We start from the raw sequence: 21,496 nt of genomic DNA on the forward strand, positions 1-21,496 counted from the left end.
GTTTCTGATGCTAAAAAGCCGACCCCACTATATGCCGAGAGATTCATGTGTGTTATTATAACAGCTGTGTACATACCGCCACAAGCAAACACTAAGGCGTCACTCAGCGAACTGTACAAGATCATTAGCCAACAAGAACAAACATCTGTGACGCATACAAATCCATCCCCTGCTCCCACTTCGGCCAATTAGATAATGTCTCTCTGTCCCTACTCCCCGCCTACAATCAGCAACTCAAGAGGGAGCCACCAACACAGAGAATAGTGGGGTGCTGGACAGAGGAGGCAGACTCAATGCTGCAGGATTGTTTTGAGAATACTGATTGGAATATGTTCAAAGATTCATCCACCCAGGCCTCATCCATCAACATTGAGGAATATACATCATCAGTCACAGGCTTAATTAGAAAATGTGTTGATGATGTACCCACAATAACAATCCAGACATACCCCAACCAAACACCCTGGATGAACAGAGATATCCGCACAATGCTGAGAGCCCGTACTGCAGCATTCAACGTCAGCAGAATGAACCCCAATGACTTGGTGGCGCGCAACGCGTACAAGGCAAGCAGGTACGAGCTCCGCAAATCCATTAGAGACGCAAAAAGACAATACAGACTTGTCGCATGTGGCAAGGACTACAGACAATCACAGACTACAAAAGCAAATCCAGCTATGCGGTGCCCACCGAAGCCTCCCTCCCAGACGAACTTAACACATTCTATGCTCGCTTCGAGGCAGACAATACCGAGCCATCCAGGAATACCCTCGCTGCTCCGGACGATCAGGTGCATTCGCTCTCCGAGGCTGACATGAGGAAAACTCTCAAAAGAATGAATACTCACAAAGCCGCCAGGCAAGATGGCATCCTTGGCTCAGAGTGTGTGCTGACCAGCTAGCAGGCGTCTTCTCTGACATCTTCAACCTGTCCCTGACACAGGTTGTAGTCCCCACCTGCTTTAAACAGACCACCATCGTCCAAGTGCCAAAGAAAAACAAGGTGACATGCCCAAATGACAAATGCCCCGTCGCATTCACCTCTGTCATCATGAAGTGCTTCGAGAGGCTGGTCATGGCCCACATCAAGGCCAGCATGCTAGGCACACTGGACCCACTCCAACTTGCCCACCGCTCCAACAGATCCACGGAAGATGCCATTTCCATCGCTATTCACATGGCCGTAACACATCAGGACAAGAGGAACACCTATGTGAGAATGCTGTTCATTGACTACAGTTCAGCATTCAACGCTATTGTTCCCTCCAAGCTCGACACCAAGCTCAGAGCCCTGGGTCTGGACACCACCCGCTGCAACTGGATGACATTTAGCAGACGCTCTTATCCAGAGCGACTTACAAATTGGATCCTGGACTTCCTGACAGGCAGACCACAGGCTGTGAGGATTGGCAATAACACCACCTCCACACTGACTCTTAACACAGGGGCGCCCCAGGGGTTTGTCCACAGTCCTCTGTTGTAATCCCTGTTCACCATGACTGCGTTGCTTTGCACGACACCAACTCCATCATCAAGTTTGCTGACGACACCACGATTATGTTTATACCAGTGCTTCTTTTAGATGTTGATTTTGTAAGACGGCCTGATGTTGGTCCATGACAATTTGTCTGTCATAGTTGACGTGTACCTATGATGAAAATTACAGGCCTCTCTCATCTTTTTAAGTGGGAGAACGTGCACAATTGGTGGCTGACTAAATACTTTTTTCCCCCACTGTATGTCCAATGGACGATGAGCACCGATACGTTTTATCTATAATTTCTATTCATTATTTATCTTCATATGACAAGGATTAAAAAGGATTTGCCAGTAGATTGTTGACTTGATTCATGATGATGACTGCTAGCTAAGATTTTGAAAGTATGATGTTGACATGATCCAATCAAATAGTCTGTAGATATAATGTGATTTGACGTCATTTTATCTGTGTCCAATGACCTTCAGCCTTCTTGGATGGGCACTTCTAATGTAACTCTATGGCAGCACCCAAGGGGCTTGAATTTTCAAGCTCTACCCTTAGACTAGGCGGTGACATACTGTCCCCACGAGTGACAGAACACTGAGCTAATCATGGCGTAACTAGAGAACATTACCAACACCTACACTCCGTATTTTCCAATGGCTGCCCCACCACCACAGAAAGCACTGAGCTAGGCTGAAACACCTGCATTTTGGAGCTGCCTTACTCAAGAAAGCAAAAAAGAGACCATGTTTGTATGCGGCTTTATTAACTCAATGCTTGATTTTAATGAATTTAATGATTGGCTCTGCCCCACCTGCCCTGAATGACGGGTCACCACTGCATCGGAGTTGCATGTTCTGTTAAAATGAATTACCATAAACTAAATGTGATTTCTGGCATTTTGAGCACGCTGGGTGGATGGCCTAATCAGGTTGCGCAACCGATGCATATGGATCCGATACATCTGATACATTTCTTAAATGTCCAGTAAATTACAATTCTGCCATCAAATGTCTTCCTAATGAAACCCTGACACACACACACACACACATATATATATACACTGAACAAAACTACAAACCCAACATGTAATGTGTGGAAACATTATGCTTTGGGGGTGTTTTTCTGCTAAGGGGACAGGACAACTTCACTGCATCAAAGGGACGATGGACGGGGCCATGTACCGTCAAATCTTGGGTGAGAACCTCCTTCCCTCAGCCAGGGCATTGAAAATGGGTTGTGGATGGGTATTCCAGCATGACAATGACCCAAAACACACGGCCAAGGCAACAAAGGAGTGGCTCAAGAAGAAGCACATTAAGGTCCTGGAGTGGCCTAGCCAGTCTCCAGACCTTAATCCCATAGAAAATCTGTGGAGGGAGCTGAAGGTTTGTGTTGCCAAATGTCACGCTCAAAACCTTAATGACTTGGAGAAGATCTGCAAAGAGGAGTGGGACAAAATCCCTCCTGAGATGTGTGCAAACCTGGTGGCCAACTACAAGAAACGTCTGACCTCTGTGATTGCCAACAATGGTTTTGCCACCAAGTACTAAGTCATGTTTTGCAGAGGGGTCAAATACTTATTTCCCTCATTAAAATGCAAATCAATTTATAACATTTTTGACATTTTCTGGATTGTTTTGTTGTTATTCTGTCTCTCACTGTTCAAATAAACCTACCATTAAAATTATAGACTGATCATGTCTTTGTCAGTGGGCAAACGTACAAAATCAGCAGGGGATCAAATACTTTTTTCCCTCACTGTATATCGATAACAGTCACTTATTAAATAATTACCTCTTATCAGTCTCATTCTGAACATCGCATAATCTTTGAACCTGCAAGAACCCTAACCTTATTGATGAATCAGCAATACACAAATTGGCTTAATTATTTATTTACTAACTAACTAAATAAAACAACAATACAAACACACACACACAGGTTATTGATTACTAACGTAATACAATGAAAACAGGTCCATAGTGCACTGGAATAACAATAGCATGAAAGCTTGGAAGGGAGAGACAGAGATTCAAACTATCGTTGTTACTTTGTAAACTACGCTCACGGAAATACAACTGCTTAGAACCCTAATCATCGCTCATTCGGATTAGAAATGCAACATGTATTTACGTGTAGCTATCCTCGATAGTTGAGTTGATGATGTAGAACTCTGGTTTGCCCACCAGAGATCCCAATGTCCTTGGTAGAGTTTCTGGTCGTAGTGGTGGTTAGAATGGATACTTCAGTGTACCCTGTAGTTTGTAAAGTTGATCTGTTAGAATAGATACTTCAGATGTACCAACGGTTGTCTGAGAGGGATTGTCCTTCCCAACTCGTGTCTTTAGTGAAAGTTCTCTAGACGACTATTCATGCCAGCTGCAGACTGATATGATAAGGTCTAAAGCGTTGTCTTCTTCACCTCGTGTAGAGGTTGAGAGTTTCAGAGTTTCTCCATTTCAAATGTATGGACTACCGTCTCACATTTTATGGTCTTTCTGGTCTAACCATTTTGTAACATTTAGCTCACGCTTCACGTCTGCTGGTCTGATAGAAATTAAACCATTTGCAAAATCCGGCTTATACCGTAGTCTGTTTGGTCTTTTCCTTTGGTAATGGAGTTGTAGTTTTAAACCATTTTGCCATATTCAGCTCGCGCTGCATGTCGGCTGGTCTGTAGAGTGTCAACCATTTTAAGCCGTGGGGCTTCCTGGTCTAACCATTTTAAGCCGTGTAGCTTCAGCTTCACACTTCCTGGTCTGGTAGAAATTCAACATTTTGCAACATCCAGTTTATACCGTAATCTGCTTGGTCTGAGGTAAATTTCGTCACAAGGGGTTTTATACTTGAGTAGAAAAGGGGGCATTTCATCATGTTTTTTGCTCATCTGGGCGTGGCCACTGACTGTGAACAAATCAATATGGAAAACAATCATCCCATCTAGAATGCTAAATTCACATTGTTATCTTCACAAAAGTATTATTATACTTAATAATTTGTTTTATACAACAATTAGATGCAAACCTCATAACTGGGAAGTGCACACCCCCAGAGATACAGTTATGTTGTTCCACCGTCTTTAATAACATAACAACATAGTAACGCATTTGACTTGATTGTTCTTTAATTCCCCACCGACCATTTCCCACATTCTTTGAAGTAGGAATATTGTTTCATTATCCACTTTTGGATGTTGGAGTCTTGGCGGGAAGACTTCCTTTGTTCCACAGGGAAATTCCCTCTCCCAAACCTGCATGGCACGGAAAAGTTTCTGTAAGGAATTTACGACTGGTCATAAAACTGGCCCCCAGGAAAGGGGGTGTTCAAACCTTTGCCTAGCCGGCATCTTTGATCCTCAACCCATGAGGGCAAGTCATGACAGTCCCCCTCTGGTGGTTCAATCTTGATATTATTATGCAAGTTGCAACCCACCATAAAAATGACCACAGGATGTCCTGGTTGTGGATCATTGTTGCGGTCCCCCTCTGGTGGTTTACCTTGGGAGGATCTATGCAAGCTGCAGGCCACCACAAGAATGGCCAGGGGATGTCCTGGTTGGGGATCGCCGTTGCGGTCCCCCTCTGGTTGTTTACCCTGGTAGGCTTTCTTCCAACGGAGCAGTCCACCACAAGAATGGGCAGCGGGCGTCCGGGTTGGGCATCGCCATTCCGGACCTGTCGTCTGGTCGTCAAGGCTGGTAGATCTGGGCAGTAACTTAGGCAGATGTTAACAACGCACACACACTCACGAAATACATCATTACATTTATTTCCCAAATGAGCGGCGCTCTGGCACTAACTGATGGTTGTATGGGGAACTTGTTTGTAGCTATATCACTTCCTAAGTGTCAGAGAAAATGAAACAAAATGAATAAAAGCATAAACAAAAGAAATACAAAATGTACTTACCACACCTTAATCATCTAATTGGACTTTATTCTATATACATCCACGGTCTTCGCTAAATGACTCTATCATAGCATTGTCTCTAATGTCATGTCTAGGGTTTTCCTACTTAGTGGTGTGTTGCTTAGGCACTATCCTAAGTTGACAACTACATGATAAGTCTACAGCTGTAAGGCACTAGCTTCGGACAGTCTACAGGGATGACCTATGGACTTCTGGGAAGAAACTGGTGGATACGGTAGCTGTAGAATCAAAGGCCTCAGGGTAAATTTTCCCTTTTACCAAGGCTGGTGTTTTTCTCGCACCCTTAAGTGATCCTAGCATAAATCCTCATTGAATATTCCGTTGTACATGTGTGTTTATGCTTACACAAGTGTGCATGCCTGTCACGGTTTCGGCCGAGGCTGCTCCTCCTCCTTGTTCGGGCAGGCTTCGGCGGTCGTCGTCCCCGGAGTACTAGCTGCCACCGTTCGATGTTTCATGTTTGTTTGGTTTTGTCTGTTTGTACACCTGTCCCTTGTTAGTGTTTGATTTGGTTGCCTATTTAGTTTTCGTGTGTGGGGGCAGGTGTTATGTGGTATTGTTTATTTGTCAAGCTGTTGCTCTGTGATATTTACTCTCAGGATTGTTATTTGTTCCGAGAGTCCGCACTGTGTACGCTATCGCCTTTTTACGCACTGTGTGTTTTGTGCGTACTGTGTATTTTGCCTCCCGGTTGGGTTGGCTGTTCGCCTGTTTTGCTGCTGTTATTTTTGTGACTAAAGTCTGTTGACGAATGCCCGTGTTTCCTGCGCTTGATTCCTCACCGCATCTACACTCAGCTACTGACAATGCCAAGGGAAAGAAAACCAGATATCCTGGTAGGCTGCAACCTGTTCTGAATGAGTCTGATGTAATCAGATCATTTTCATGTCAATGCCTGGAGGTCAGTAAGAATTGGTGTCTTACACCATTGTAGTGGCGATAGGTATGAAGGAGTCTAATTCATAGCTATGTTATCCCTGGAGGAGCTAACCTCACAACGGAAATACTCTATACGCTCTGAACCAGTCGTACGCAGTGTGATCATGGTTCATGGCTTCTAATAACTTTCCTCCTGAATGGAGGGTTCTATTTATTAGTGGCATGTGTGTTAACCATCAGAAGAGTGTTTTGTGAGATTCCCTTCCACGTTTTGCAATCTGAGTGACTACTAACTCCTCTGTCTCTGTTGTCAAGGGCAATTTCACTTGTTAGGTCTCTAACCTTTACTGATTATGGCTGGACTGACTGTTGCTGGCATTGGTACTGGTACTCAAGAGGACCAGCAATCCTACCGATGTATTCTGAAATGTTATCCTACTGTAATACCTGATTAGAGCATTTTACTAGTTGCATTGTAGTATAAACTACACATGGCAAGGAATGATTATCGTTGCCATTTGTTTTGGAGGTGGAAAGTCCACTGGACTTCTTTTACGACCAGTGTGGTACACCTCAGTGATATCTCAGATGTGTTCTAAGGTTAACCCCGTCGAGAGGCTTGTCCGCTCCTCTATGTTCTCATGGGGAAGTTTACAACTAGATTTGTTTCCTGCTCTGGCGGCCTCGTACAGTGTTGCACATAGTCTTGACCCCCCCACCGGCCTCGACGAGGCTCATCATGGGTCTGGGCTAGTATTCCCCGCCTTTGTGTCTTGGGACCCCCCCACCAGCGGTGGGTGTTGGTGTGCGAGGCACAAACGAAAAGGTTGGACCCTTTGTACGAGTTGTCAGCAGCCGTGTGGTTAGTAGATTGGCTGTAACCATTCAACCAAATCTCCTGGTGTTTGTGTTTGAAAACACTCAGTGGCTGTCATGGCCTGTCAGTCACCACAGCGTCCGCATGTGGCAACCGTTCCAGTACCTGCGAACTGAGACGAGGATATCTTTCTGCGATATGGCACAGCGTTTCACCAGTGGGAATCATTGGGTCAGTTGTGAGACTGACGCCGTTAGATTCATTGTAAGGGGTTTCAGTCCCCCTCAAAGCGGAATATGTAACATCGGAAGCAGAGTACACTCTGCACGTCGATGCTTTTATTCCTGAGACTGCCGCAGTGCTTGAGGAAGTGTCCGTAGGACAAGATAAGTTAATCTCAGCTACAGTATTGCATGACTCCAAGGAGGAGTGAAGTGGCTCATTCACAGAGACTGCTGGCTTGAAATCATGAAAGGACTGGTCAATCAGGTTTGCTGATTGAATGTGACGAGATATCGTAATATCTCCTTGGGTCAGATGCTGCACAGAGAAGTGTCGAGACATCTTTTTCGAAAAGGGTTATTTTGATGCTCTATGTGGATGACTGTGTCGCAGTTAGCGGTAGGAGCGACAGTATGGTCAGTGGAGAGGGCACGGTTGCCTGTGACCATACTTGGTTGGTCTTCCAATCCATCAGTGGGATCAACCGATCCATCAAGTCTACTCCGAGTAGCAGGGGTTCACTTTCAAGGCTGGTAACATACACAGGGTGAACAAGCGATACATCTTGGAAGTGTAGTTTCAGCATGAATCGCATCGTGAAAGGCAAGGTAGTCTGGGTGAAACCTCAAAGTGAAGTATCGCATCGTTCCGTTTTCAACAAACGTTTAGCTGGGTTCAAAGCCCTTTTGAGATCATTGAACAACGTTTGAGAGATGAGTGATATTGTCGAGCCCGAATCAATTAGCGCATGACAGGTTAAGCAGTCCTCCAGGACTGTTTCCAGGTATGGGCTGTTTGAGTCGCGTTTTGTGGTCATATTCCCCACAAAGTGGAGTGGTCGTTCGCAATGACGTGATGTGTAATTTCTGTTCATGGTGAAAACAGATTGACTTATCGGGTTTAGAGTGGAATTGACTCTTGCGATGTGTTTGACCTTTTTCTTCGCAACATTTGTATCAGAGACTATAGACAAAGCTTGTGGGCTTGGGTCTTGATCGAGCGGGCCCTGGATAGGGTCTCGAGTGAGAGCGGGAGTAATTTGATTGTTAACGTCCTTGCTAAGGGTGTTCATTCTGGCGGACCTGTTGTCCGGCAATTCCACGTCTAGTCATAGTGACTTGTCTTTTTCCTGTTTATCAAATTCTTTCCACTTCTTTATTTCTCTTAGCAGAGCTTTTAGCGAGTATTGGCGTATGCTTCGGTCATCATTGAACCCTTTTTCACCTCTGTTACCTTTGTGCCCTGACACTTTGGGTGGATTGGTTGCAGGAACGTAGCGATCCGGTCGATTGTAGGGGTAGTCGTTCGCTGGCGACGTACTTTACAGTTATTTTGACCGTGGTGGGAATTGGTATCGTGGTTTCGTGGTAGAAACCGTTGTTGTACGTAGTCTCTTGACACTTCAATACCTGATAATGCACTCTCTAACTGGAGTGAGTGCTCCAAAATCGAGATGTAAGGGCTCTTAGCGCTGCGCACTTTTGATGCCTCAAAAGCTGTGCTCACAAGTTCTCTGAGTTCTGAGATTGGCAAACCAATGTGGGCTGCGCACTTTTGATGCCTCAAAAGCTGTGCTCACAAGCTCTCTGAGTTCTGAGATTGGCAAACCAAGTAGGTAATGAAGTTGGGATACATGTTTGACAGAAACATTTGTTTGAATGGTAACAGCTCTTCCATTCCTGTTTCAGTGAGTAGGCCAAAGTAAGCTGAACAGAGCCTATGATAGTAAGCTTGTGGGTGTTCATTCCGAGCTTGTTTGACAGTGTTAGCCAGCGAGCTGTCGTGTTTGAGAGTCGCAGAACCACTGAATTCTATTTTCAAAGCTGTGGCAAGTTTAGAGTAGTCGTTTTGCACGTGTCTATTCGACGTTCGCTTCAACAAGTAAAGCCTGTCAGCACCCGTAGCGTTCGGGTAGCCATTCAAGGCGTCCTCTATGTCTGCTAGGAACGTCTCAGTGTTGTTTGGCTTACCTGGAACAGGGTCAAAGGTGTGGATGTTTTTGACGAGTTTGTCAAGGTGTTCCTTGCCAAATGCGTGGGGAGGGTTGGCTTCATCCTGTGGGGAATTGTGGGCTGAAAGGCCAAGAGGAGAAGCGAAGCTTTGGCTTTGTTGGCAAGGAGGCGCCATATTACCCTTTACCCTGTGCCGAATGGCCAAGAGGGGAAGACTGAGGGACATCTGCGAGAGGCAAAGTCTGAAACCTTCTGTCGTCTTCACTCCTTTGTGTACCGAGCTCCGGTTGCGAGCTTGGTTGCTTGACTGGGTAGTCACGCTGTAGCGTGTGACTGTTCTGGAATTCCTCCAGATGGTACCTAAGGGTGGTATTCTGCTGCATGGCAGAGTCCACCTGGGCGCTTAGAGTACTTATTTCAGACACGTGAGTGTCGCACTTGCTCCGTTCGGCCTCATACTTATCTGACATGGTTTGCAAGTAGAGAGCTTGAGTATGGAGCGAGAGATTCAGTGATGAGATTTCCTCCGCTTGCTTGGAAATCAATGTTTCTCTCTTCATCACCTGAATTCTCACATCATTCATTTGGTCAGTGACTTCAATGAGTTTCGCTGATTTGTCATCCAAGTTGGTCATTGTGTTCATTAACTGATCGTCTTTGGTGTACAGCATTTGGACTAGAACATTATTGCTTTGAGTAACGTTCATCAAAATTGCATGTATGTTATCATATTGCGCGCTCCTGTTTATAGATAACTCATCAGATTTATCTAGTTTGGTGTGGACTTTGTCGTATTTAGTTTTTGCTGAATCGAGTTGTTCTTGTAGAAGACGATTTTGTTGAAGAGTTGGTGCTCGTTCATCGTCATAAGTTTTTGCAATTACTTTAAATTGTTCAGGTTTCAAACGCAGTTCCTCGGTTAACAGAATGTTTTCCTCATCTGCTTTTGTCATTAGTTTCCTGGTTCTCTCCACCTGTTCCTTCATATCAATCATTTCTTGCTCGTGCTTCAGCTGTGCACTGCGGTATTGGACCGATACCAATCTCCGATGGTGATACATCAGGGCTAAACTGGAGAGAACCTTTACAAGGCCTGCGCCCGATGGTTGATTTTGGAGAGCGTTTGTCGCAATTTCTACTATTTTTTGCTGAGGTCAGCGATCAATCCTTTTATGGGTGAGGGTTCACTAATTAGCGGGGGAGTGGGGACCACCCCCTCTGATAGCTTGCACATTATTATTATTTTTAAGTTTGGGTTTTGAGTTGTTGGAAGCTGCAAAAACGATTTAAATCTATTTATAGACGTTAATTAACCATCAATACTGCATCAGTAATGTTGGAGTTGGTCATGAATGAATTTGCAAAAGCAAACTGAATTGATTAATCAATGATAATGATTAATCATACCTGTATAGGCTATCTGGGAATTAAACTTTAATTAACCTGAAAAGCGTTGCTTTATCTAGGTTAATATGGAAAAGTTTAAAACGTCTCATTAGTTGGAAGAACCTGAAAATGTATGTTCGGCAATTTAACTTATTCAATTGAATGAGACAACGATATCCAATCAGTTGAGATTGGCTGGATATCATAAGTATAACCAGTTTTCACAAATGTGATTAGACGTTGGCCCTCACATTTGATTATTTAGAATTTTTTTAAACTGGAGATTCCTCACCACCAGAGGTCGCTGATCGCAGAAAGCTGAAATCAAATGGGAGTCCCGAGGGGGCGGGACTTCCGTTGCCCAAGGGTCATTGATCCCAGAAACTGAACTCAAATGGGATTCCCGCACGGCGCGGGATTTCACGTTGAACAAAGGGAAAAACAAAAATGGCTGCTCTCCTATTGTTAGCTTAGCATCTAGTACAAAGCTACCCTACTTGTACAGGGAATCTCACTTCCCAGCACAACGGGGTCCCCTTTTACAAGGGAATGGTTTACTAGTGACGTCTCATGTTCATCCTTTTGTAACGCTTAGCTCACGCTTCACATTTTACCATATTCAGCTCGCGCTGCATGTTGGCTGGTCTGTAGAGTGTCAACCATTTTAAGCCGTGGGGCTTCCTGGTCTAACCATTTTAAGCCTTGTAGCTTCAGCTTCACGCTTCCTGGTCTGGTAGAAATTCAACCATTTGCAACGTCCAGTTTATACGGTAAACTGCTTGGTCTGAGGTCAATTTCGTCACGAGGGGTTTTATACTTGAGTAGAAAAGAGGGCGTTTCATCATGTTTGTGCTCATCTGGGCGTGGGCGCTGACTGTGAACAAATCAATATGTAAAACAATCATCTCATCTAGAATGCTAAAATCACATTGTTATCTTCACAAAAGTATTATTATATTTAATCATTGGTTTTGTACAACAATTAGATACAAACCTCATAACAAGTGCACACCCCCAGAGATACAGTTATGTTGTTCCACCATCTTTAATGACATCACAACACAGTAATGCATTTTACATGATTGTTCTTTAAGTCCCCACCGACCATTTCCCACATTCTTTGAAGTAGGAATATTGTTTCATTATCCACTTTTGGATGTTGGAGTCATGGCGGGAAGACTTCCTTTGTTCCACAGGGAAATTCCTTCTCCCAATACTGCATGGCACGGAAAAGAAAGCTTCTGTAAGGAATTTACAACCGGTCATAAAACTGGTCCCCAGGAAAGGGGGTTATCAAACTTTTGCCTAGCCGGCATCTTTGATCCTCAACCCATGAGGGCAAGTCATGGCACTGCTTACAAGCAAAAACTAAAGCAGGGTGTATCAGTGACTCGCTCAATACGGAAGTGGTCAGATGACGCGGATGCTACGCTACAGGACTGTTTTGCTAGCACAGACTGGAATATGTTCCGGGATTCATCCAATGGCATTGAGGAGTATACCACCTCAGTCACCGGATTCATCAATAAGTGCATCGACGCCGTTGTCCCCACAGTGACCATACATACATATCCCAACCAGAAGCCATGGATTACAGGCAACATCCGCACCGAGCTAAAGGCTAGAGCTGCTGCTTTCAAGGAGCAGGACACTAATCTGGACGCTTATAAGAAATCCGCTATGCCCTCAGATGAACCATCAAACAGTCAAAGCGTCAATACAGGACTAAGATTGAATCCTACTACACCAGCTCTGACGCTCGTCGGATGTGGCAGGGCTTGCAAACTATTACGGACTACAAAGGGAAACCCAGCCACGAGCTGCCCAGTGACACGAGCCTATCAGACAGGCTAAATGTCTTCTATGCTCGCTTCGAGGCAAGCAACACTGAAGCATGCAAATAAAATAAAATAAAATTGTATTGGCCACATGCGCCGAATACAACAGGTGCAGACATTACAGTGAAATGCTTACTTACAGCCCTTAACCAACAGTGCATTTATTTTAAATAAAAAAGTAGAATAAAACAACAAAAAAGTGTTGAGAAAAAAAGAGCAGAAGTAAAATAAAATAACAGTAGGGAGACTATATATACAGTGGGGTACCGGTGCAGAGTCAATGTGCGGGGGCACCGGCTAGTTTAGGTAGTTTAAGTAATATTTACATGTGGGTAGAGTTAAAGTGACTATGCATAAATAATTAACAGAGTAGCAGCAGCGTAAAAAGATGGGGTGGGGGGGCAGTGCAAATAGTCTGGGTAGCCATGATTAGCTGTTCAGGAGTCTTATGGCTTGGGGGTAGAAGCTGTTGAGAAGTCTTTTGGACCTAGACTTGGCATTCCGGTACCACTTGCCGTGCGGTAGCAGAGAGAACAGTCTATGACTAGGGTGGCTGGAGTCTTTGACAATTTTGAGGGCCTTCCTCTGACACCGCCTGGTATAGAGGTCCTGGATGGCAGGAAGCTTGGCCCCAGTGATGTACTGGGCTGTACACACTGCCCTCTGTAGTGCCTTGCGGTCGGAGGCCAAGCAGTTACCATACCAGGCGGTGATGCAACCAGTCAGGATGCTCTTGATGGTTTAGCTCGTCTGGAAGTCATGTGTCACTGGGCAGCTCGCGGCTGTGCTTCCCTTTGTAGTCTGTAATAGTTTTCAAGCCCTGCCACATCCGACGAGCGTCAGAGCCGGTGTAGTACGATTCAATCTTAGTCCTGTATTGACTCTTTGCCTGTTTGATGGTTCGTCTGAGGGCATAGCGGGATTTCTTATAAGCGTCCGGGTTAGAGTCCCGCTCCTTGAAAGCGGCAGCTCTACCCTTTAGCTCAGTGCGGATGTTTCCTGTAATCCATGGCTTCTATAATAATAATAATAATATGCCATTTAGCAGACGCTTTTATCCAAAGCGACTTACAGTCATGCGTGCATACATTTTTTTTGCGTATGGGTGGTCCCGGGGATCGAACCCACTACCTTGGCGTTACAAGCGCCGTGCTCTACCAGCTGAGCTACAGAGGACCACTGGTTGGGGTATGTACATATGGTCACTGTGGGGACGACATCATCGATGCACTTATTGATGAAGCCAGTGACTGATGTGGTGTACTCCTCAATGCTATCTGAAGAATCCCGGAACATGTTCCAGTCTGTGCTAGCAAAACAGTCCTGTAGCTTAATATCTGCGTCATCTGACCACTTTTTTATTAACCGAGTCACTGGTGCTTCCTGCTTTAGTTTTTGCTTATAAGCAGGAATCAGGAGGATAGAGTGCATGAGAGCACCAGCTGTTCCGGACGACTGTGTGATCACGCTCTCCATAGCCGATGTGAGTAAGACCTTTTAAACAGGTCAACATTCACAAGGCCGCGGGGCCAGACGGATTACCAAGACGTGTACTCAGAGCATGCGCGGACAAACTGGCAAGTGTCTTCACTGACATTTTCAAACTCTCCCTGAACGAGTCTGTAATACCTACATGTTTCAAGCAGACCACCATAGTCCCTGTGCCCAAGAAAGCGAAGGTAACATGCCTACATGACTTCCGCCCGTAGCACTCACGTCTGTAGCCATGAAGTGCTTTGAAAGGCTGGTCATGGCTCACATAAACACAATCATCCCGGAAAACCTAGAACGACTCCAATTCGCATACTGCCCCAACAGATCCACAGATGATGCAATCTCAATCGCACTCCACACTGCCCTTTCCCACCTGGACAAAAGGAACACTTATGTGAGAATGCTGTTCATTGACTACAGATCAGCCTTCCACACCATAGTGCCCACAAAGCTCATCACTAAGCTAAGGACCCTGGGACTAAACACCTCCCTCTACAACTGGATCCTGGACTTCCTGACAGGCCACCCCCAGGTGGTAAGGGTAGGCAACAACACAACTGCCACGCTGATCCTCAACACGGGGGCCCCTCAGGGGTGTGTGCTTAGTCCCCTCCTGTACTCCCTGTTCACCCATGAATGCGTGGCCATGCACGTCTCCAACACCATCATTAAGTTTGCTGACGACACAACGGTGGTAGGCCTGATCACAGACAACCATGAGACAGCCTATAGGGAGGAGGTCAGAGACCTGGCAGGGTGGTGCCAGGACAACAACCTCTCCCTCAACATGAGCTAGACAAAGGGGGTGATCGTGGACTACAGGAAAAGGAGGGCAGAACATGCCCCCATTCACATCAACGGGGCTGTAGTGGAGCGGGTCGAGAGTTTCAAGTTCCTTGGTGTCCACATCACCAACAAACTATCATGGTCCACACACACACCAAGAAAGTCGTGAAGAGGGCACGACAAAGCCTATTCCCCCCCAGGAGACTGAAAAGATTTGGCATGGGTCCCCAGATCCTCAAAAAGTACCCCCAAGCCATAAGACTGCTGGACAATTAATCAAATGGCCAACCGGACTATTTACATTGACCCCCCACTGCTGCTACTCGCTGTTTATTATCTATGTATAGTCACTTTACCCCTACCTACATGTACAAATTACCTCTAATGTGTACCCGCGCACATTGACTCGGTACCGGTACCCCCTGTTTATAGCTTTGGTATTGTTATTTTATTGTGTTACTTGTTCTTTTTTTTTTTTTATCCGCCACCCTCACCTCATGGTTCAGTATGATAATGCACGGCCCGATGTCGCAAGGATCTGTACACAATTCCTGGAAGCTGAAAATGTCCCAGTTCTTCTCACCAGACATGTCACCCATTGAGCATGTTTGGGATGCTCTGGATCGACCTGTATGACAGCGTGTTCCTGTTCCTGCCAATACCCAGCATCTTCACACAGCCATTGAAGAGGACTGGGACAACAATCAAGAGCCTGATCAACTCTATGCGAAGGAGATGTGTTGTGCTGCATGAGGCAAATGGTGGTCACACCAGATACTAACTGGTTTTCTGATCCATGTCCCTACCTTTTTTTAAGGTATTTGTGACCAACAGATGCATATCGGTATTTCCAGTCATGTGAAATCCATTGATTAGGGCCTAATGAATTCATTTAAATTGACTGATTTCCTTATATGAACTGTAACTCAGGAAAATCTTTGAAATTGTTACATTTTTGTTCAGTTCATGCTACACACACATCACAACTGCTGCTACCAGACTCTTATTACACTGCTCAATTTATACACTTGCCCCATTCCCCCCTCTTCTGACCCCTTCCCCAATACACATGTAAATATTGAACTATGAATTGTGCCTTCATACATTACACTCATGCTAAAATGTATTATTCTATTCTATTGCCATTTACTTTATGTTCGTATTCTTATCCTTTATTATTTCTTATTGTTGTTGCATTATCCTGAAGGAACCTGCAAGTCAGCGTTTTGTTGGACGATGTATACCACGCGTATCCCGTACATACGACTAATACAACTTGAAACTACATGACTCTTAAAGCATAGGCCTATGTACTCTCTGTTCTTTACATTGATATTGTTTGGGATAGCATCACAAACATCTTAATTTGAGTAAATGCTTTGCAGCAAGGATTTTCATTTGGATTTAGCACTGACACTATGCAGACATGAATCATGATGGGAAATCACAGCATGTGTATTGGTCCCCCTAACCCAGTCATATGAAATAGAAATGGCGATGATGGACACGCCCACGCTCCCTTAAAACGTTGGTTGCCCTACTGTAGGAACATCTGGTGTAGCGATCAGTCCATTCAATTTGTAACAACTGACAAAGCAATACAATAGCACAACATGTATCTCCTCACCGGTGTCTGTGAAACATCAATGTGACTGACTTTCCTAATTTTTATCATGAGATCTGTGTCTCTTAGATATGTATAGAGACTGGAGAATGTATACCTTTATTGCTTTTTACTTTGAAGCACACCATCTCTACAACTGACCAGTGAATTCAGAAATAGGACATTGTGTTTTTCTAACCTTGTCGCTCTCTTACGTTTCAGGGCCGATGCATGAACTTCACCCGGGTCAAGTCCAATCCTCCTCGCTACCCCCACTACAACCATCACTCAGCCCCCATCTACACCCCTCCAAGAGGCTGCAACCCACCGCCTCCCCAAGGCATACTCCCCCCTCCCCCCAGCAGCCCCCCAGCCTCCCCCTCTCCATCCTCCACCCTGCCTCCACTGCCCTCAACACCCCCTCCTTTTTCTACCACTCCTCCTCCTCCCATTACTCCACCTCATACCATCACACCCCCACCTTACACTCCTCCTCCAACTCGAGCCCTTCCTCCAACCACTCTGCATATACCCCCTCCTCCTATGTGCCCCCCCTCCCCTCCAACCCCTGCATCCCCAACCAGCTCCCTGCCCACACCCCCTCAGGCCCCTCCTCCAGGACAAGGCTCCCTGCCTCCACCCCCTGCCCGCCCACCACCACCACGCCCCTCTCTGTAAATCATCAGCAGTGATTGGGAGGGCAGGGGTTGACTAGTACTAGTACAAGGAAGATCAACAGGAATCACAACTGTCCCCTCATTCCACTAACAGCCAGGATATCTGTGTGGCTCACACACTTGTCAGCGATTTGTCTACAGTGGCCCATGTACACATCTAGGTCAACAGTACAAAGAGAATTTGTACGGATATCTCCTGATGGACAGCTTTCCATATAGACATAGATCTATGATGTCCATAGATGGCCAGGTCTGCACAAAACACTGTTCCCTTGCCATGGCAATGAGGGCTAAGCCCATCTGTCCATTCTACAACCAACAAAATAATGGATAGATATCGTTGTGACAAAGCAAAGCCAATTGTTGGATGGTTGCCTCTTTTAAACAATGAACTGAGGCTTTTGAGAAAAAAAATGGGGAGATGTCTCCAAATGACATTCCAATAATGTATCAGTCTGAATTTTCCACATGCAATATTTGTTTCTCACAGACGAACAAGTTATTATGAGCAGCAGAAGGATTCTTTGTATCACAAAAATGTCCCAGTGCTAAGCACCCTCTACAATTATTGTTGAGGACAAGTTTGCTTAATGACAGCATACAGGATGATTTAGCGCCTTAAATGTGCCTTTAATTAAAAACATAATGTTATCGGAGAGCAATTACATTCCAGTGGTTAAAGTAATTTGTTCATCCATGTGACAGTGTTTGATTCATATGATGGGTGTTTGTTAGTTTATAGCAGTCCTAAAATGTTTTATACATATAGCATGTATAAATATGTCTTACTTTTTGTCTTTGTATTGTTCATTCAGTATTGGATAACTCTTTTGCAGAGTATGATTGTTGGGTGAAATAAATCATCATTACGAATAAATAACAATACATGTGAGCATACGAGTCCTCACAATTGTGCCAAATTCCTCAGTCAGCAGTATCAATGGTTAATGTTATATAGTTGGGTTTACATTGCTGTATTCAATCTCAAAATGTTATGACATATATATCCTTGGCCTTCCTTTATTTTATTTTTCTTCCATCATTTTTTTTTTTTTTTTTTTTGGTCATTGTTGCTCCTGTGGTTCAATGTGGTTTATTGAAGTCACATACAAAAAAAAAATCGAATTACATATTGTGTAACTGACCAAAAATCATCATAGGGTAATGATGACTTCAACGGTCTATGGGTCAAAATAATGCACGCACCAGTTGGATTATGTAATGCTTTGTGTTGCCCATAAAACAGGATGAGTTTTACGTAAACACACTTGATGAAACGATGTGTCTTATCACACTCAGACACACATGTAGGCAGGCATCTGCTTGTGTGGTTCTGTGCCAGTGACTCTGATCTTGTCCACACAATGGATTAGTATCTCCCCTGCAGCATCAGACACATTATTATACCTCCAGATGAGGTGTAATATAGCCCAGGCCTTCTACCTATCCATAAGAGGAAGATTGGAGACACTCATGGAAAGTTGGCTTTGTACCGAGTCAAGTTCATGAAGTACACATTGATGTACAGATGTCTGGTTTTGTATAGTAAAAGGCGCATCCAAATATTTAGTAGCCTGAATATGTGTAGCAAATGAAGGTATTTTATGTTGGGTCTAGAAAACTTGAAGTGGAGTCACTCTCCGTGTTCCTTTGTGATGAAATCAAATTTTCATAACAGACTTATTGACTTTACCTATACCTGCCAGGCTGTCAGGTCAGAAGAAGTGTACTGTAGCCTGGAGACTGGAAAGCAAGGCAGTATAAGCAAGTACAGTGTTACCTGTCATTGCTATGTTACCAATTGTCATTTAGAATTTATGAAGTAAACCTTGAAACCTTGAAGTAATTTATTCAAATGTTGTCTTTTTTATGATTTGTTGTAATGCACACATACTGAGTATACAAAACATGCTCTTTCCATGACATCACTGACCAGGTGAATCCAGGTGAAAGCTATGATCCCTTATTGATGTCACCTGTTAAATCCACTTTAATCAGTGTAGATGAAGGGGAGGACGATTTCTAAGCCTTCAGACAATTGAGACATGGATTGTGTATGTGTGCCATTCAGAAGGTGAATGGGCAAGACAAAATATTTAAGTGCCTTGGAACAGGGTATGGTAGTAGGTGCCAGGCACACCGGTTTGTGTCAAGAATTGCAATGCTGCTGGGGTTTTCACGCTCAACAGTTTCCTGCATGTATCAAGAATGGTCCACCACTCAAAGGACATCCAGCCAACTTGACACAACTGTGGGAAGCATTGGAGTCAACATGGGCCGGGGAGGGAGGGAGGGGGAGGGGGAGGGAGGGAGGGGGGGGGGGCAACTAAATATTAGGAAGGTGTTCTTAATGTTTGGTATACTCAGTGTAGTATAACGCTTATTTGTGACATTTAAAGCAGCGAGAGCAATGTCTTGGATTGAAAAACACAGATTTAAAGCAAATTGATACAATTCTTGACCTGTGAAATGTACTATTTTGATGTACTTCATGGTACTCCTAATGACAAGGTACAAGCAGGCAATGTCCCATAGTTTAAACACATCACCAGAGACTTGTAAAGACATTACTAGACTTACCTCACATTTCATAAACCACCCACTTATCCCCAAATCCCACCCAGCTGGATCATAGGCATGCTCCAAACTCATTCTGGAAGACATCCACATGTCATTATTAGTGTACCTATTTCAGTGCCTCTCTTAAAGATGTTCAATACTAAAAGCATACAATAGAGAAACATTACATTACCAGCTGGTTAGACATCAATGAAGAAATATGTTTTTCAGCCCCTTTCTTTTGAATACCTTGCTCCTAATGTTGTTAAGGATGTTGGAGTCAGCAGGACAATGGACTGGTATTGGGTTGACTGGGTTCACCAGCTGTGCCCCATTTAGCGGTATTGAACTTGAGAGTGATTGAGTCCCTAACAGTACACAGACTGTACCTCACTGCCTCAATCACAGAAAAAACAAACAAAAAAAACAAAAAAAACATGTGCAGCGCGGCTAACAGCATCCAGATGTTCATATGTTGAATTATGTCACATGCACAAATGGAGTGAGCTATCTAGGAAAATATTAGACAATCTAATCTGCAGGAAATGTGGAAAGGCTGGGGGAAGGTGTTCCTAATGTTTGGTATACTCAGTGTATACACTACCGGTCAAAAGTTTTTCAAGGGTTTTTCTTAATTTGTACTATTTTCTACATTGTAGAATAATAGTGAATACATCAAAACTATGAAATAACATATATGGAATCATGTAGTAACCAAAAAAGTGTTAAATAAATCCAAATGTATTTTATATTTGTGATTCTTCAAATAGCCACCCTTTGACTTGATGACAGCTTTGCACATCTCTCTCCAGAACCCAGTAAATCCAGAAGAAAGCATCTGGTTATTCCTTCTGGGAAGCTAACTGACAGTCAAGTATACTTCAATTGCAATAAAAGTCAACCGATCCCTGCTGTAAGACAAAATGCTCTGTTAAACTCTTTGGTTGAACACGCCCAGTCAGTAAACTGATAGGAGCAGGCATCAACAGTAAACACACAACAAAAACTGTCAATGGACTATTCAATAGTCTTCATAATTAGGAGAAAAAATTAGTGCAGATGGATGAAATGAGACAAGGAGAGGAAGCCACTTTAGACTGTTGAGATGCACCCCTGGCAAGGTGTGGCAGCTGCAGCAGCTGTTGATAGTTATTCAAGATCAGAGGTAATTGCACTGTTTGCCACTATATTAGAAGCCTTGCCCTTGTGAGGTCATCCTGAGGACTGATAAATCCAGAGAACTGAATGGAGTGCTTGAGGGAAATGGTGCGTACCAACAAAGAATGTTTACATAGCCTGCTGTTGTCTTTTTGACAGTGAAAGCTCTTAACAAAGGACTAAAACCTATATTTTCAACAATGTTCACTGTGGTTAGAGGATTGAGACTCTTTGGCTCTGTGTATAAGGCTATGGTTGCCTTTAGTGATTGCACAACTCCTGCACTTGAGGCCATTTCAGCACTAAGCCAATGCAATGAAAAGGTTCTGGAGGCGGCGCTTGTTTTTACCAACTGCTGCGCAGGTTTTCTTTCAGCCATACTGAAGTTCAACATAGCCTTTAGGTTGATGCTGTCAGTTGTCATTTCCCATCAGGACATTGAAAATGTGTGTTCAAGTGTCAATGATTGCTGTTACACCTCCAAGGCTATTGGTTCTAAAACTGGCCAAACTGAGAAAGGCTTCAAGACCACCCAATCAATTCTGCATGCTTGTTCAACTCTTGGTCAGTGCTCTCTGTCAGTTTGCTCGGCCATCTTGGCTTTCAACAGATGCATTGTACCAGGTGTCTCCGCCATGTTGGTTCTACGGGGGTACATGAGACCAATGTTCTTCACCATCAGGACTCTCACTGGATACTTTTCAGAGGCAC

The 21,496-nt window shown here is 44.2% G+C and overlaps 1 protein-coding gene across 2 annotated transcripts in view; it reads left to right on the top strand.

Moving 5' to 3' along the window:
• Positions 1–18,918, top strand: part of LOC311141284 (anthrax toxin receptor 1-like) — a 51,995-nt gene extending 33,077 nt beyond the window's left edge. For both annotated transcript variants that reach the window (XM_084176565.1, XM_084176566.1), the window contains one exon: positions 16,614–18,918. In XM_084176565.1, the coding sequence (XP_084032691.1) occupies positions 16,614–17,069 (456 nt within the window). In that variant the 3' untranslated portion in view covers positions 17,070–18,918. The remainder of the gene's footprint in view (positions 1–16,613) is intronic.
• The last annotated feature ends 2,578 nt before the right edge of the window (positions 18,919–21,496 follow it).

The sequence above is a fragment of the Coregonus lavaretus genome (genome assembly GCF_964263955.1).
Source record: "Coregonus lavaretus genome assembly, chromosome: 14".
In the NCBI taxonomy this organism is placed as follows: Eukaryota; Metazoa; Chordata; class Actinopteri; order Salmoniformes; family Salmonidae; genus Coregonus; species Coregonus lavaretus.